At 35.0% G+C, this 19063-nt stretch overlaps 1 protein-coding gene across 1 annotated transcript in view; it reads right to left on the bottom strand.

The window, feature by feature from the left end:
- Positions 1-273: 273 nt before the first annotated feature.
- Positions 274-19063, bottom strand: part of LOC149801835 (sorbitol dehydrogenase-like) — a 57623-nt gene continuing 38833 nt past the window's right edge. The window contains exons 5-9 of the mRNA XM_089956208.1: positions 16820-16938; positions 13305-13370; positions 10298-10476; positions 7401-7522; positions 274-836 (exon numbers count right to left, since the gene is read on the bottom strand). Coding sequence (XP_089812334.1) covers positions 683-836; positions 7401-7522; positions 10298-10476; positions 13305-13370; positions 16820-16938 — 640 coding nt within the window. The 3' untranslated portion in view covers positions 274-682. The remainder of the gene's footprint in view (positions 837-7400; positions 7523-10297; positions 10477-13304; positions 13371-16819; positions 16939-19063) is intronic.

Raw genomic sequence — 19063 nt, 5'->3', positions numbered from 1 at the left:
ATTTACATATTCATATCGCCAAGGATTGCTTTTCCTTTATAACAATAGAATACATTTATGCTGTTCAAGAGAAGTGTGCCTCTTATCAATTCAGTGTGTAAATTTGTTGAGATTTCTGATCATTGTAAAAATGGAAAATTCCAAAGATGTCAGTGATCTACTTTCCACTGATCATGACATAAATTCTAGGATGACATTGTTTGAACTTAACTGGGAATGCACATGATTTCTGACATAGGCAATAACAACAAATAAAAGTATTACAATAGAAACTGACTTTTCTGAAATTATTTTTTTATTGTCCAAAAATATGTTATCAGATGATCCTTCAAATGATATCTGACTGAAAATCACTCTTGACATCTGTCTTTCTATGGGTGGTCTTCATGCACAGGCTATTCAGATGTTCATCAATAATGTTGACCTTACCCTACCCAATGTGGAGTTGCCAAAGACTTGCCAGCCGAGATACAGTAATGATTTGTAGGTATATGCCCCACCATGATGCATGGAGAAATGATAAACTGTACCAGCTGTATTGTACATGAAACTGTTATTAGCCAATTTCAGTTTTACACTAATATGGCAAAGATGTATTGTTGACCTGTCATAAGAACATTTCCTTCTTCCATTAGATTTAGAAGACACGGTCATAATATATGTATTATCTTTCAATAATCTTTTAACTTCTCGCACACTCAATCATGACCTTGATTCCCTCCCCCTTTGCGGTGCTCTCAAAAGCTTTGACGGTATCCTCTAGCTTAAATTTGTGTGTAATCAGGGGTTTGACATCAACCTTCCCAGAAGCAACCATTGCCAATGCAGTAGGGTAACTGAAATTGAGGGAAAAAAATCAGTTAGAAACTAAAATAAAATTGAATGCATTTTAAGTGAATCTCCCAAATTACATCAGGTCATCTCAGATATTACATTTGTCTTCATTTTTTAAAGATAGTAGCTCTAGAACATTCATGTATACCACAAGAAGGGAAACTATAATTCCTCCTTCCATTTTAAACCAAAGCAATTCAACTGAAACTTGGTTTTCACCATACCAAATTTGAAATTGTACTGAAGCAACATCACAGCACAATAGTATCTCACTAAAAAATCACCATAGTACATCATGGTATCATATATAACATGGTTAGCAAAATGCTACCATACTATAAATCACCTCATCATAATATTGTATCTAACATGGTTAGTGCAATGGTACCACACTATAAAATACCTTATTATAACATGGTATCTTGTATAACATGGTTAGTACAATGATACTACACTATAAATCATCTTATTATAACATGGTATCTTGTATAACATGGCTAGTACAATGATACTACACTATAAATCATCTTATTATAACATGGTATCTTGTATAACATGGTTAGTACAATGATACTACACTATAAATCATCTTATTATAACATGGTATCTTGTATGACATGGTTAGTACAATGGTACCACATGATGAATCATCTCATTATAATATGGTATCTTATCTAACATGGTTAGCACAATAGTACTTCACTATAAAGCATCTGAGTATAATGTTATAAAGCATCTCGCCTCAATATAACACAATAACCTACATAACATCCTCAATACCTCAATATAACACAGTAACCTATATAACATCCTCAATTTAACATGGTATTATAAAATATGGGTTTGATGATGAATACAAGTGGAATGAATGATCTTTTTTTAAACTGCCACTTTATACACGCATGATTTACCTCACTTAATTTTCAAATTTTAGTTGTAGGTTTGTCATAACTGATTATATGGTCATCTCACTTGAAACATACCCTACAATTGTGGTTTACTATACAACATACACAATACAGTGGTTTCCCTGTTACAAGGTCACCACTTCTGCAGCAAGAAAGTGACTGTATAAGAGAGGGATCACACAGTAATAGGTACATACAAAGTATGAAAGGTTAAACTATTATTTAATATTTATTATTTTAATTAAAAACTCACAGGAATGTTATCAGGTTATGGATTTAATGTGACAAAACATGTATCAATGTCACATAAAATAATTATAGATAATCAATGATTGAAGTATGAAACCACTTTGTCAGTAAAATCTGGGCACAACAAGGTATAACTAACCAAGCTAATTGATTCAATTTTCCCACTCAATGCAGTTGAATGTACATTGATGGTATTTATCTGAAAATTTATTATATCAAATTTCTCAGTAGTGATCAAACAACTCTCCCTTCTTTTCTTTAGTCAAATTGCTTTCATTCTAAACTGAAAATACCTGGCAACATTTTGGACTTCTTGCAACAACTTATTCATTCATTGGCAGGTTGTAGTTTTTACATGAAATGCTCATGGGGGGGATATCCTTGATGGTTACTTTTTAACAAAAGCTGATCAGCGCCTTGGAATTCTGGCTGTCAGAGGGGCCATGCAAGGCCACTATTTACTTCTTCTAGATCCAACATTGATGAATCTACCATATATTTTTTTCTTATATGTCAAGTGTAATTGCAAACAACACAGACCCTGATCAACCATCAAGTAATATGCCAGCAAATGTTTGTTCTACTGATTACTTCTAACAATTGTCTAAGACCAAGATCTCCAGTAAATTATGTGACAGCAGATCTAGGTCTGTGTATTTTAAAGTTCAACTCAAGTAGGTATAGATGATATAATATGTAATATGCAAGGCTTAATATAGTATTAAACCATAATGATATCATACAAGATTTAATGTAGTATTAAACCGTAAACCACCCCAGTGGCCTGGTGGTTAGAGCCTCCGCCTCGGATGCGGGAGGTCGTGGGTTCGATCCCCAGTCAAGTCATACCAAAGACTTACAAAAATGGTACTAACAGCTTCCTTGCTGGGTGCTCAGCATTAACAGGTTAGTGTTAGGACTGGTCGGCCTGGTGTCAGGATAATGTGACTGGGTGGGACATCATGTTATATGTCTGCGGCATGATGCCCCAGTGCTAGACATCACACACACACAATTAAACCATAATGGTAGCATTCAAGATTTAATATATTATTAAAGCATCATGATACAGTAAAACCTGTTATGAGAGACCGCCCCTTCTGCCAACAAAAAGTGGTCTCTCATAGCAGATTTGTTGTTGTTGTTGTTGTAGGGTTTAATGCCATTTTTCAGCACAATATAGGTTATACATGGCAGCCAGTATTAATGGTGGAGGAAGAACCCGGAAAAACCCTGGAAAGAACCACCGACCCACAAGAAGCTACTGGCAAGCTTTCTCACATACCAACATAGGCCGAACCCATGACTCAAACCCACCCAGTCAGGGGTGAGATGGCAGTGATTCGTAATGGTGAACGCTTTATACCACTTGGCCACTCAGGGCCTCCATAGGAGATTTGTACAAAAAGACAAGTTTCCAAGGTCCAGTTTCAGAACAATTTCAAGAAAAATTACCACAATCACTGTACATATATTCTGTTCTTTATTAATAGTTCTTGCTAAAATATTGTATGCATTCATCTAAAAGCAAAATTATAGAGCAATAAAGAGACACTTGTATCATTAAGCGTGAAATCACATTTACATTTGAAGATCACATATTTTAGCATATGAAATCGTTTCTGAATTACTTGTTTTCCTTTATACCAACCTAAATTTGTTTTATCAACGTTTAAACTGCTTTTTTGCAAGTGGTCTGCTCATTTTCACTTCTTTCAGTTACAATAATTATTTTTTTTCCAGCCTTAAAATTTGTCTCTTTTTAGTGGGAGGTTCATCCATTATTATTAAGGTTCTAGGTGTTAAAATTATTAGTGCTCAATTGTAATATCAAACATAAAGACGGTTTTGAATGGGCTGTGGGAAAATATTAAAAATCTATACATGTGCACTGCGTATCTAACAATTAATGGAGAAAAAAACAAAACAATTTTCTCATCCAGCAACAGAACCATTTACTCAGAGACAAAAGTCAATGGCTTCATTCAAAGATGACATACAGGAATTAACTCTATTAGCAAAGTTTGTAACCTGGTCACACCAACTTGAATACACGGCAGCTTTGTGAATGGGATGTAATCACTTAGCATCGGGGGGAAATACATCAAACATCAAAAGTCTTTAACACTATTAATCGAATCCCGCAAACAATTCTCTCTTGCTGGTTTAACAGACAATGACCTTTTTCACCCCCAGAAATACGGATTAACTCTATAGACAAACAATATAGGCAACCACTACATCAACTTTGGCACTACAACGGCAATTCGTGACATGTACATTAGCCTGGTTTATGGACTGTAGCATCTATCACTGGTAGCAACACATTTTTTTAAAATTCCTCTTATGTTTGTTTTTTTTATCAGAACAATCCTTACTAATCAATAAGTTGTGGTAACAACTGATTACATATAGGTCACTGGTGTCTGTCTGTTCCTGTGATACAGTCATTGATAGGGATGCCAGCTCCTACGACAAGGCCAGGAAGCAGGCTAAGTGTGGGAATAATTAGTCTGGTTCCATGCTTTTTATGCTCCCTGCGTTGCTCACCCCATATACAAATAGCAGAGAACAATGCAGGGAGCATATGAAGCAGGGAACCAGACTAGGAAATAACCTATATATATATATACTTTAGTCAAGTTTATGACAAACTATAAAATAATATAGGCATAGCTTAAAAAATTCAGACATCGGAAACCAGCCTATTTTTTTATTTATTTTTTTAAATTTAGAACAGTATGAGCAGTTTTCTTTACAGGGATTAAATAAAGGTTGGTGGAGTTTATCCTCGTTTTTGCGATGCGGTCATTCATAGCAGTGTCGAAATGCATTTTTGTGTGTGTGTGTGTGATTAGGATTTTTAACGTAGCTTTAACAATTTTTCAGTCATATCGCTACAATGTCTGCAGTGTGGCAGTTTACAGTGATGTCTAGCACTGGGGCATCATGCCGCAGGCATGTAGCATGATGTCACACCCAGTCACATTATCCTTACACCAGGCCGACCAGTCCTAACCCTAACCTCTTAATGCTGAGCGCCTAGCGAGGCAGCTGTTAGTACTGTTTTTGTAAGTCTTTGGTATGACTCAGCCGGCAATTGAACCCATGACCTCCTGCTTCCGAGGCGGACACTCTAACCACTAGGCCACCGGTGTGGTAGAAATGCATATTTTGCCAAGACATTGCGGTGGCTGGTCACGTTCAGCGGGTGGTCGCTCATAAGATCATTTATGTAATAAAATCGATCCATGCATTATGATTGTGGTCAGAAATGACAGGTGGTCACTCATAGCAGTTTTTACTGTTTCACATAAGGTTTAAAATCATATTATCATACAGGACATAATATAGCATTGAACCATAATGATATCATGCAAGACTTTATATAATATTAAATGATAAAGATTTAATACAAGATTTAATAAGTATTAAATCATAATGATACCATACAAGACTTAATATAGTATTAAATCATAATGATATCTTACAATATTTAATATTGTATTGAACCATAATGATATCATACAAGATTTAATATTGTACTGAACCATAATTGTATCATACATTCTAAGTTCTTTAAAACAGTTTAATTTGCATGCAGAAACATGATACAATTCTCAGCTGTCTCTATTTGCTTCCTTACCAAACATTTTTAGAAGACTTATTTTATGCAGATATTTTACAGCACATCAAGTAACTTCTTAGTAGGGCAGAATATGAATTTAGTCATGTAAGTATTATGATTAACAGCTCTATAAATATCAAAATTGTTTTGGCTTAGTTCCTATAAGCTAAACAGCCACTTCACTGCACAGATGCAACTGTCACATAAATTGTATCAGTCACTTATAAAGAAAGGGTTTTTATTTATTTAGCCATAAATAATACCAGCACTTAAGATGATAATATGCCCTTCAGCTATCGGTAGCATTCTACAGTTTACCTACCATACTGAAATCAAGGAGTTGATCAACAATCTATATCAGTAACTCTAGTTAAGCAAATAAAGTTAGACTGAAAAACCACTTCTGAAAGTCAGTCAAGACGCACGATTATTGTTCTAAATGGCATATTTATTGGTATTAATGTTTTAATTAGCCAGTGACACCAGTAATGACAGGATGATTTTTTTAATTAGTGTTTTAACTGGCCAGTGACATCAGTCATGAAAGCTGCTTAGCTTCAACAATATCAAGGCAACTGGTAAACTGATAACATATGTGACAAGCAATCAATAATTTGTTACAGCAGGAATGAAGTATCACTGAAAGGGATTAAATGATCAACATTATCAGCTTGTGGAATGTACACTAATCAGACTTTTATATTTGGAAAGGAACACTTGTCCTGTACAAGGATTTTACTAATCCAACAAAGACTTTCACTTGCCCTGGACACTGACTAACAGATTTGCTTTGTTATAACACTACAAAACTCAATATTTGAGTAGTCATACTGCTACAATGTCTGCAGTGTGGCAGTTTATAGTGATGTCTAGCACTGGGGCATCATGCCGCAGACATGTAGCATGATGTCCCACCCAGTCACATTATCCTGACACCAGGCCAACCAGTCCTAACACTAACCTCTTAATGCTGAGCATCAAGCGAGGCAGCTGTTAGTACCATATTTGTAAGTCTTTGGTATGACTCAGCTGGCGATTGAACCCATGACCTCCCACATCAGAGGCAGATGCTCTAACCACTAGGCCACCAGAGCGGTTCTCAGTATCTGAATGTTCCTAAAAAGGAAATCTACAGTAATCAGTGACTTGTAAACAAGTACGCTCACAAGTTGTACTTAAACAGGCTTAAAATCTATTTCAATACAACATTGATTTTATACATATAGGTCAAATAACTATGTCTACAATTCCACTTACATAGTAAGGGATACAATTCAATGAAACTAACTTTATTTATATGATTATGTGCCTTATGCCATGTAAACTCTGAACAGAAACCAAATCACATTTTAAGAGAGATAAATGAATTAGCTTTTATGGAACCTGGTCAATTGAGACAAATGAGAGAATCATATCACCAAATATGACCTATATATGCAAAATAAATGTAAAAACATATGTCAACTTATCAGTGTCAGGAATAAACATAAGTTCACTTAATAACAAGTTTAAAGGAGCACAAAAAAGAAAAGAAAACAACACTGATTACCTGGAGGTGAGTCAAAATCTAATATGGGCAACTCAGCTTTAATCAAATGTTTTGAACCTCATGAAAAACTGTTTGCAGTGATCAAACACAGTATCTAATTTGTTTGCTTTCCCACTGGAAAGAATGCCTGCCATGAGCTGTTCCTTAAAAATTATGAAATTTATGTTGTTAGAACATCTTGTAAATCAGATTTCAAATATAATTTTACACTAATAAGTCCTGTTACACTTGCCAGTTGACATAGCGGAAAATTCCACGAATATCCACCTCCCTGACTGCAGCATTGACAATCGGTAATGGTATTTCAGCTAGCCCAAGACCAACAAGCACTACACAGCCTCCCGATTTTGTGGCCTGAAATAGAGAATATTGTGGCAGTTGCATACCAGTCTATTATATTGTATCTGGATATGAAATTCAATGAGCTCATTCTATAAATGACTTCTGTAAATAAAAAATTAGCTTATTACATCAGATTTTTTTAAAAACAGGAATGAAAAGGTATCATTATTTCTAAATATGGAAATTCTTGCTTCATGTTAAATTCCTAAAAGTTTACTTAATTCTAATCAAGTTGCACCATTTCTTAAATGTATAGTCAACAGAGTCCACCATTGCTTATTTGGATTTTCAATGCATAGCTAACCAATCTTATGTCTGTCACAAGTGAACCATTAAATACTGATATATGCTGTGCTGGCAAAGTGAAACAAGTGCCACCTTAAGCAAATATTTTTAGTAAATTATGTTTCTCAAAGAATACGAACCCAATCACATTATGTTAGGACTACTAGCCTACCTTACAAATCCAGCCCTACTAAAAGATGAAAATTGCCTTTTTTCTGTCAATTTCATATAGACAAGGTACAATAACTCTTGCCCATTACTTCCCCTTTCAAATGCCAGGTGTCACTAGTTTTTTAGCTGAGCGATATACTAAGGAGGATCCTAACATGGCACGGTAGTTGGGAGGGCTTTTAAGTAATGTGATTAGGTAAATATTCTTGGAGAAAAATGATTTACTTAAAAATCTCTCTCCTTCAAATATCCTCCCCAATCACATTACTTTAAAAGAATAGGTAACAGGAGGAGGGAATGCTGACCATCCAACCTCTACCTCGGGTATCCTTCCTGGGAACAATGGCTGGATTCCCCATGCAAATGATAACCCCTTCTTCCAATTACACCACTCCCTCAATAACTCGCGAACCCGCTTATAACGTGGTGTCAGGCGTGGATCCCATTTTTTAAACCCGAAAATACCCCAAAAATGTATCCCTATTCGTTGAATTTGAAGAAAATTGTGATAAAAATCAGTAACAGAAACTTTTGATGTATCGCTCGTTTTATCGTTGAAAACGGTAGATAGGACCTGGAAAATTTTAATCAACACTATGAAATATCAAATTTAAAAATAACTCAATTTTTCACATTTTCTTTCCAAACAACATTCCTAGTACACCGCAATTAACGATATGTAAGGAAATTTCGATCAATGAAAATGTCACTTATGCCAAGTGGAGGCAGTACTTTAATAAAAAAATACAAATTAAATAATTTTGTTATCAATTGAAATTTGTGTTCTAGTTCCATCTTTTACTTCCTTTTAAGTGTAATCGTCATAAGTGCAATATGTCCTCTTGTAATTAAATGTAAGATGCGTCAATCTACTGTAACAGCTATGTCCGCGAGCGTTTCTCTGAGAACCTAATTAAGTGCCGACTGTGTTTTGATAACTGACTTGCGGAAGTATTTATTGTATTGTTGCACTGAATTAAAAGCTGGCCTCCTTTATATTATCATGTCAATTATGTCTTTTGAATAAAAAAAGGAGGTGGAATAAAAGAAAAGTTAAAATCTAGCGGCCTCTGTATTTTGTCGGGTGAACTCACTTCATTTGATCAATCGAACACTGTAATAAATGTTAATGTGTATGTAACAGAAACTACTCTTTCATAACTATGATCAAAGATAACAAGGCAGCAAAGCGAAAAGAATACTTCGTAAAATAAAGACCTTGATTTCACAGATACGGACCATTGTGGGCAAGCGAGTTTCAGAGAATTCTAGAACTGGCATTTAGAGATATCCTCAGGGATGATAAGAAATTTCATTATTACTTATAATGAAATCATGACATTAACATTGTACTAATTGAACAATAAATTTGAATTCCCTAATAAGGTGTGACTCAAGCTTGGATATCAACTATACCATAAGAGTGTTGTACATTTGGTCTACTTTACACTCAATACCAAGACAGTTATTGAAATATCAACCAAAACATATGGAGATCTCATCAATTTCCAATGTTAAAGTTTTGTTTCTGTTTCTGAAAGATATCCCTTCCAGTGTGGGGTGTAGTGATCATTAAACAAAAAGTATATATTTCACAGCGTGTACATCTCTGACCTACTTGTGCTCAGTATTTAACATGACAATTTTGATTAAATTATCAAGTGTTTATCAAAACTAATGATGGAGATTAAATTTATATCCTTGCTCAAAATTTAAGGCATTGGTTGATAAGCCCAGACTTTACACATTCAATTGAGAATGATCCTATTCTAGGGGCAAAAGAGTTTAACACTCTTGTACAGCACCACTGCAATTCCTGACTTATCTTGAAAGTAAGCATGCACAAGGGCTAGTGGTTGCTCATCCTCTGTCAATCATTTTCTTGAGTTTGCATCATTTCCCTCAAAAGACAATCGCATGCACTCATGAATAATCAGTGATTAAAACTGTTGCTTAACCAGCAACTTAAAACCAATTATTTTCAGAATGAAGCAGTAGCTTTTTCAGGATAAATCATTTCTTACCACCTGGAGATGCTGTTACACAAATAAATTATAGTTTAATTTATACATCACAAATAAAAATAATCATTAACTATCAATATCCATTTTTACACCATATAACTTAGTTCTTGCCCATTCTGAAAATCCAAATTGTTTCAGGGTCATTGCTGTCAAATTGATTTAGATTAAATTCTGACAATCAAAACATAAATAAAACAAATTTTTTGCTTCTAACCTCTATTGACTTTCTTAGTATGTGCCATGCAGTTTTAAAAAAAAATATATTAAATCAAGCTAAGTCAAACAATCATAAAGTTTGTGGTCTTACATAGATGGCAGTCTGTATGCTAGATGTTGCTCCACTACACTCTATCGTAATCTCTGGCTGTTCTCCACCAAATGCCTCCTCTATTTTCTGAGCCATTTCCTGTGGGTCCTTGGTTGTCACCTTTAAGAAATGATTAGCACCCATCTTTTTAGCCATGTCAAGGCGGGACTGGTCCAGGTCTGGCAATACAAAAATACATTTGGTTATCTCCCATTGGTATTTTGGGGTTGTGAATCACAGAAGACCATTACCCTATTACAAAAGACATCATGTTGTTTGCCTATATCAAAATATTTGCATGGCAGTCCTCAGCCTATAAGATGTACTGGCCAATTGACTGGTAAGGCTATTGAATGCAACAAGAAGCATACAATCTGAATTGATTGGATGGTATTATTATTATGTTATTCAACTTCTTGATTACACTGGAAATCTGAGAACTTTTTATAATAACATACATTTCACATTTATCTAAGCATGCACACTCTTAATAAACGTGCATGACTTGATCCCAAAAGGAAACCCACAATCTGTCAAAATATTCCAAGTATATTACTGTTGTGATATTAAAAACCTAAACTCAGTGAACATTTAGTACATCAAGAATTGATGTTGGTATGCTAAAAATCCTACATAGCTAGTTTTACTTATATGAATTAGGCCCCATGATTACAAACAATTATCACTCTCTAACTCAGACTAATGCTCATCTGGCCTGTCCAAGATAGTCCTACAGGGCACAGTGAAATAAAATAAAAAAACAAGGCAGCCAGAGAAGAGTTGTTGTTGCTGTTGTTGTTGTTGTAGGGTTTAATGACCTTTTTCAGCACAAGCTAGGCTACACATGGCAGCCTGCATAAATGGTGGAGGAAGAACCTGGGAAAACCCTGGAAAGAACCACTGACCCATGAGAAGCTACCGGCAAGCTTTCTCACATAACCACATTGGCAGAATCCGAGACTTGAACCCACACAGACAGAGGTGAGATGGCAGTGATGTGTAATGGTGAGTGCTTTAGACCACTCAGTCACTTGGGGCCCCCAAAAAGAAGAAATGGGAAGATAAAATCAAAGAGTGGACAGGCATGGACTTTGCAGAACAGTCCCAAAGAGCAGTGAAGAACAGGGTAAAATGGAGAGAGACTGTCACAAAATCATCAGTGATGTCCCTAAGACAAGCCAGGTTATGAAGTAAATGAAAAAGAAAATAAACTCAGATTCAACTAAAAAAAATTTGAGATCACATTGGTTAGTGATTTCATGTTGACCAATCAGACAAAAATGTTGAATCATGTTTCAGTTCTAGTTTGAGAATGTTTTGTAATCTCTTGACAAGATATCAAGCACAAGTAATATTTAAGAAGAGAAATAAGTCTACAAGACAAAGATTAAACTGCCAAAATTATGCAACTAAAAAACAAATTTCTATTAGTGAAAAGGAGGCTCTAACATTCTTAAATACTGTTGAAAAATTATGAAAATACAGCTTGAACTGCTCTTCTTAATACAAAACACTGCACTAAAATTTATTTCAATCTCTTATGTCCTTCAAAAGCTGCTTTGCAGAGACAAAATTCAGGATGACAAAACGGGATGGACAAACATGGATAACATTACATGTATATACAACCTCCATAGACTGGGGGTGTAAAAAGTAACTCTTTCATCTGCTGTTTGTTTGTTAAAAACATTTAAAATAAATATTCCAAAAATCTGAAATTTTAGCCAGAGCTATTCATAAAAGCTTAGTCATAATAAAAAGAAAGTTATCCTGATATTTCTATGCAACAAAATTTGGAAATTTCTCTTCCACACATGGATTTACCTTGCCTTTTGCATAAAGGGGAAATAACTCCAAAGAAAACTCTCCAAAGCATATCAACAGAATAGCCACATCTGCAGATCATGATCCAAGTCTTCCAGCTAGCTAATTTACACTACATATACTATATAACAGTACTGCCATAAATAAGAATACAATTTTTGCAAGTTCTCTGACTCAAATTTGTTATGACTCTATGGTCTTAAACTAAATCACAGAAAAGAATCTTGAATGTGCTGTAGAACCAATAGCCTGGAATAGTGTTGTGCTAACAATCTTGATGTATAACAATGATATAATCCAAAACATTTCTAAATGAATTCACAATAATCCTGAAATAATGATTTATAGTCTAAAATGAGTACTTTGTAATTCCAATGAATAGTTTAAATAAAAGATTCCTCTCAAATTAAAACTGAGATCAACTAAAAGACTGCTTAACTGCTTACACTTCAGACATTAAGATAGGAATGAGCAATTCTAATGTAAACACTCTCACTATAAAAACCCAAGATACTATAAGAGACCAGGATGAGGATCATCTCAATGGAAATTTCTGTCAAACTGTAAACAGATCAGAATCAAGGCTAATGAACTCAAAACCAAGTAAACATGTTTTTAAAAAATTACATTAGATATGTAGGCCCAAATTCCTAACTTAAAATATGGACAAAGGACGATCACACAATACAAATTAAATATATGTAACAATTTACAAAAACTCTTAAGTATGGATGAATTTTGTAATTAAAGTATTCAGTTAGGAGACAAATAAGCTCACTGTACAAAAAGTGATATCTAAATTTACTGATGAAAGCTCTTCTCTCCAAAATATTCTAATCATATCATTATTAATTTTGATAAAATAATCAAGATTAAAAGCATAGTTTTGATATATCAATGCTTATGATACAAGTGTTATCCATATATTGGAACAACAAGAACACAAGCTACAAAATACAACCTAAAAAATACAAATTACCAAACACTTTACATCAGTTATTACATGGCTAATAAACAACCTGTAGGCAAGCATCTGTCGATTATATTATTTGTGAAATTGCTTAGTACACTGGCAACATTCAAGCATTAGAAATATCAACAAACTATTTGTGGATTTGTTCTTCTAAATACGATCTGTTAAAAACAGTATGGAACCTATGGTTGAAGCAACTGTGACACCTACCTGTTATGGCCACTTCCGCTGCTCCACAAGCTTTAGCTGTCAGGAGGTTCACAAGACCAATAGGACCTGCCATGAATTTCAGAAATCTGAGAGCATTTCACAACCAATCTTCACACTGATTTGCAAGAAAGTATCAAATTATAAGTTCTATTATGATACAACAGCTAATCTCAACAGACAGTAGTATCACTGAGCAGTTAAAAGTCTGTTCACTTGTGTGATAAATAGAAATATGATTTGTGCTTTAAGATGAAATTTGTGACCCTTGTTTCATAATACCATATTCCACATGATGCAAGCATACAATAAACTCCAAGTTGTTTTGAAAATTTCCTGGGTCTATTCTAAAGTTGAAAATTTCCTAGGTCTATTCTAAAGTTGAAAATTTCCTGGGTCTATTCTAAAGTTGAAAATTTCCTAGGTCGATTCTAAAGTTGAAAGTTTCCTTCCATTTGAAAAACAAGAGTCCCTTGAAGGGATTACTTTCTGAAGAGAATTTCCAGAAATTAAGATAGGACCATTTGTTTTTTTTTACTGCTGAGTGTTGAAACCATCTCGGTTGTTCCTGAGTGAAAAAGTTTTCAAATTATCCATAATGGATGTAAGATTGGCACAATCTCTATTTAGATCAAACCGGATACAATTAGAAGACTTCAGGTTAAATGCCAGGTTTATATGACCATCCATTCAGGAGAATTAGTGAAAAGATTCAATTAGTTCATTGTGGCAGCCATATCAGATGTCAGATCAGCACAATTATGATTTAAGACCAACTTGAAATAATAATAGCCTTCTGGTGAAAACATGATGTCAATACAACATTAAATTTCATAGAAGCAGCAATAAACAAGATTTAAAAGATGGCTGCCATGTTGGCCATACTGGATTTCCGATGAGCAATTTTTTCATTTTATGACATAATCTAGGAGGAGTAGCTGAGATTTTCAAGACGGTCACTATTGCAGCCATATTTGATATCAGACCCACACAACTTGAAATGATAATCAGCTTCTGGTGAGAACACGATGTCAATACAACTTTAAATTTCATAGGAGCAGCAATAAACAAGATTTAAAAGATGGCTGCCATGTTGGCCATTCTGGATTTCCGATGAGCATCATTTTCATTTTATGACATGATCTAGGAGGAGTAGCTGAGATTTTCAAGATGGTCTCTACTGCAGCTATATTTGATATCAGATCAAACAGTGACAACATGATGGCTATACTGGACATCAGACTGGCACAATTTTCACTGAGGACCAACTCAACATCAAATTAAATCTTTCAATGAAAATCCAAGGTTGACATAATCATCCCTTCACACAGAGTGCAAACAACAAGATTTTCATGATGGCTGCTGTGGTAGCCATATTGGCTGGCTGAGTAACACCATTTTTATTCAGGACAAACCGGACTTTGTGACAAATGCATGCGTAAAGTTTCATAACAATCCTCCTTGTAGTTTAGAAAGAACAGCAATAACAAACACAGACATTGGAAGACAGATGCTGGACAACAAGCCATCCCATAAGCTCTTTTGTCTATGACAAGTAGAGTTAAAGGGGGGGGGGGGGGGTAATTTTTCAATACAGGATGAATTTAATGAACAAATGAAGGTTGGGCTTGCAAATAATATGGTGTGTGATGTGATTCTCCCGCATTCCAGTGGATTTCTGAATGGTTGTTTAGAAATAATCCTCCAACTGTGTGTCCCAGAATAGACTCTGAACTTTGTATGTAATGAATAGTCTTGCAAGATCCACTATATACAAGACTATCTTATACAGAGATAAATGAATACAAATAAGTGATGTTGTCTTCATCATGTTTCAAAGGTTTAACTATATAATTCTACTTTCTGCATTTTCCAAATGTCACTGATGAATGATAAAGTCAGCCGCTGGAAAATGGTCTCTTAATAAGCATTGGAAATTAGAAACATCATGTCTACCAAAGGTTTTCAGAGACAGAAACATCATGTCCATCTTGGGCTTTCCAAGACAGAAACATTATGTCCATCCTGGGCTTTCCAAGACATTTATGGCATTTTTTTGACATCTGAGAACATTTTAACTGCACAAAGGAAAGGATTTTTTGCTGATACAATTTTCAGTCAACTGATGAGCTTATGAGTTACACAACAATGTGCATCTCAACGCACAGACTAGGTTTACAACCTAGGAAGGATTTATAAGGGAGAAACCAAAAAACCATAACCGAACTCAATTAAAACCCCTTTTTTTAGCATGAACATTAAAATATGTATTGGAACCATTACAAATGATATTAAACAGTAAAGCCTAATCATGTATTGGGACCAATACAATTGATACTGAACATTAAAGCCTAAATATGTACTGGGACCAATACAAGTGATATTGAACATTAAAGCCTAAACATGTACTGGGACCAATACAAGTGATATTGAACAGTAAAGCCTAAAATATGTACTGGGACCAGTACAAGTGATATTGAACAGTAAAGCCTAAACATGTACTGAGACCAATACACGTGATATTGAACATTAAAGCCTAAACATGTACTGGGACCAATACAAGTGATATTGAACAGTAAAGCCTAAAATATGTACTGGGACCAGTACAAGTAATATTGAACAGTAAAGCCTAAACATGTACTGGGACAAATACCAATGTTATTTGTCATTAGTTATAAAATGTTCTTAATGCTTTTAATGCTCAAATATAATATTTGCTACAATATTTATGATGTGGTTGTCAACAAAATGAAACAGGTTACCCAGACAAAAATAGAAATATTGAAGATGGTTATTGTTTAAGGATTAGGGAAATACAGTAATGTAAACGGGATTAAATACTGATAACCAGTTCTGTTTTATGATCAAAAGCAACTAAACTTTTAAAATCATGTAATCAGAATTTTAAATATCTTTTTTCTCTTTATCTCTTAAGAGATAACTGATTTAAAAGTTCTTAAAAATTATAAAGACACTTTGAAGCAATTACTATTTTATGAGCAATCTATACAGAACTGACTCTACTGAGTATCCATTAACTTAAGGGAGGCAACTACTCTGAGTATAATCATTCCACTTAGGATTAAATTTGAGTTATGTACCTTTGCATAACTAGACACATTTTGCAATGACAAAAGGCCACTAAAGCTAAATATTGAAGAAAAAAAATTTTTTTATTAGAAACAGATACTATTCTTGTTCACTGAGGAATAAACCCATCCAAGTCAAACAGAGCAAATGGCATTACAAACATCTGGACAAAAAGAAAAGCAAGAAATATTGTTCATGGAACTTAAAGTGACATTAAAGAAAAACTTAACCTAAATCTATGTATGAATGAATGCTCCTTATAAATTCAGTTCAGGGCTTAAAAACACTGATCTTGAATGGGTTTTCAAGTAATGAGGAATTACTGAGGATCTTGAATGGGTTTTCAAGTAAAGAGGATTGATACAAACACAATGGTTATGGAAAGTGAACATATTAACATGGTGTAATTCAGCACCATAAATACCTACCAGCACCACAGATAAGAACTCTGCTGCCCAAGGTAACCCCTGCCCTGTTGCAAGCATGTACCCCCACAGACAAGGGTTCCAACAAGGCTCCTTCTTCTGTACTCACATGGTCTGGTAGCCTGAGATTTACAGGAATGAATTAGCAGTATAAATAAAAATCCTGCAAACAACTTTATGGTAACAAATCCAATTATCCACGTACTGTGAAAATAACACTGAGAAGGCATAAACTGTCACTACGGTAGATATGTGTTCATTAAATACAAATGCCCCACCACAGGTACCTAAATTGAAAACTTAAAGCACAAGTATGAATTGACATATACAAGGAGGGACTGATGCTCTATACCCCTACCTGATTCACAATGGGGCACAAAATAATGTTTCAAAAAACATGGTCATCTCGATATCAAAATCAAAACCAATAATAGTAAAACTGTTTTATAAAGAGCAAACACAGTATAATAATAATAATAATATAATAATAATAATAATAACAATAATAATAATGAGGACTTTGTATAGCGCCTAATCTTTAGAAGCTTGAAGCACTTTACAACATTAGACAACACCTAAAAGATAAAAAACATATAATGATATGATTACAAAAACAAACAACATGAAATTAGAAAACATTAAAAAACATGCTGAGAATATTTAAGGTAGGAAACATTATTAGGTCTTTAAGTTTGTTCTTGCAGCCGAAATAAGTGAGTTTTGAGAGCCCTCTTGAATCTGATCACTGTGTCTTTGTGTCTAAGTTCAGTGGGCAATTCATTCCACAGTGCTGGGCCCTGGTATGCAAAAGAACGCTGTCCATTTGACATTGTTTTCATACTTGGAATAATGAGTATACGATTGTCAGAAGAGGAGCGTAAGTATCTTGTGGGTGTGTACACATGGGTGAGGTCGGATAGGTATGTTGGACTAGAGTCCGACAGTGAAACGTAGCACAGAGAACAAATTTTGTGTTTGATTCTGGATCGAATGGATAGCCAGGATAGGGTACAGAGCAGCGGGGAGGTGTGCTCTGATCGTGGTACTCTAAGTATGATCCGAGCAGCTGTGTTTTGAACTTTCTGAAGTTTCTGGAGCAGATATTGAGATGAACCAGACAGAATTCAGTTACAATAGTCCAGTCTTGAAAGTACTAATGAACACACAAGTGTTTTAGTGGCATCAACTGAAAGATATTTGCGAATTGAGCTGATGCGTCTCAGCTCAAGATATGCAGCCTTGCATATGTTCATGACATGTTGGTGCAATGTGAAAGTACTGTCCAGAGTGACACCTAGGTTTCATACTGATTGTGTGAATTTAATGTTGGTGTTGCTGATATTTATTGTTTGAGGTAAAGGATGTGAATGAGAAAGTCTTTGTGTTGTGATCAGAATGGCCTCAGTTTTATCATCATTCATCTCCAGCTTGTTACATGTCATCCATGATTTCACATCAGAAATGCACCTCTCTACACCTTGGATGGTAGCATCAACTTCAGTTGGGTGGCTAGATTTGTATATTTGGGTGTCATCAGCGTACAAGTGGTGAGACACGGGATGATAATCTATGACACTTGAGAGTGACTGAGTGTGCAGAATGAAGAGAACAGGTCCAAGAACAGAGCCCTGTGGAACACCACAACATAGATCAACTGGACTGGAGTATATTCCATTTGCAGATTCAATTTATCAACTAGAGGTGCATGGCAGGTAGCACCAGTATACTGGTTTACTGCAATCTTTTTCCAGTGGTACATGCCATGGTACTTTTTCATTGTACCAGTATTTAAATAGTTTTCATCAGTAAGGAGTATATGGAAAGCAAATTTTTCAGTAAATTCTTTTCTATAATACCTACCCAATCATCCTACCAATACCACTAAAAAAAGAAGATTGGATTCACCATTTGAAGGTTAACCCACTCTCCTAACTTGTGAGCAGTACAACTGGAGGCAACATGGTTAAGTCTCGGAAGAAGAAATGAGATCCTACTTCATGAAATTTTAAACTTTCAGGTGAATCCAGTGAAAGCTGAGCAGGGTGCCCATCAGGAGGTTGTGCTGATGTCATTTGGGGCTGGTAACTGCTTGTGCAACTGACACGGTGTCTACCAGATCCTGAGTTTGTTGCACTGGAGCCAAATCTCAAAGATAAAAATTCTATATGGTTGACTTTGCATGCCAACCATTGGCTTCGACAATATCATTGATCTGCTTTTAAGGAAGCCACACCATCACTAGGGGAT

Source organism: Sinohyriopsis cumingii, chromosome 4 (genome assembly GCF_028554795.1).
Source record: "Sinohyriopsis cumingii isolate HCF-2022 chromosome 4, ASM2855479v2, whole genome shotgun sequence".
Taxonomy (NCBI): Eukaryota; Metazoa; Mollusca; class Bivalvia; order Unionida; family Unionidae; genus Sinohyriopsis; species Sinohyriopsis cumingii.
The sequence above is the reverse complement of the archived record's forward strand: the minus strand, read 5'-3'. Positions and strand labels throughout refer to the sequence as shown.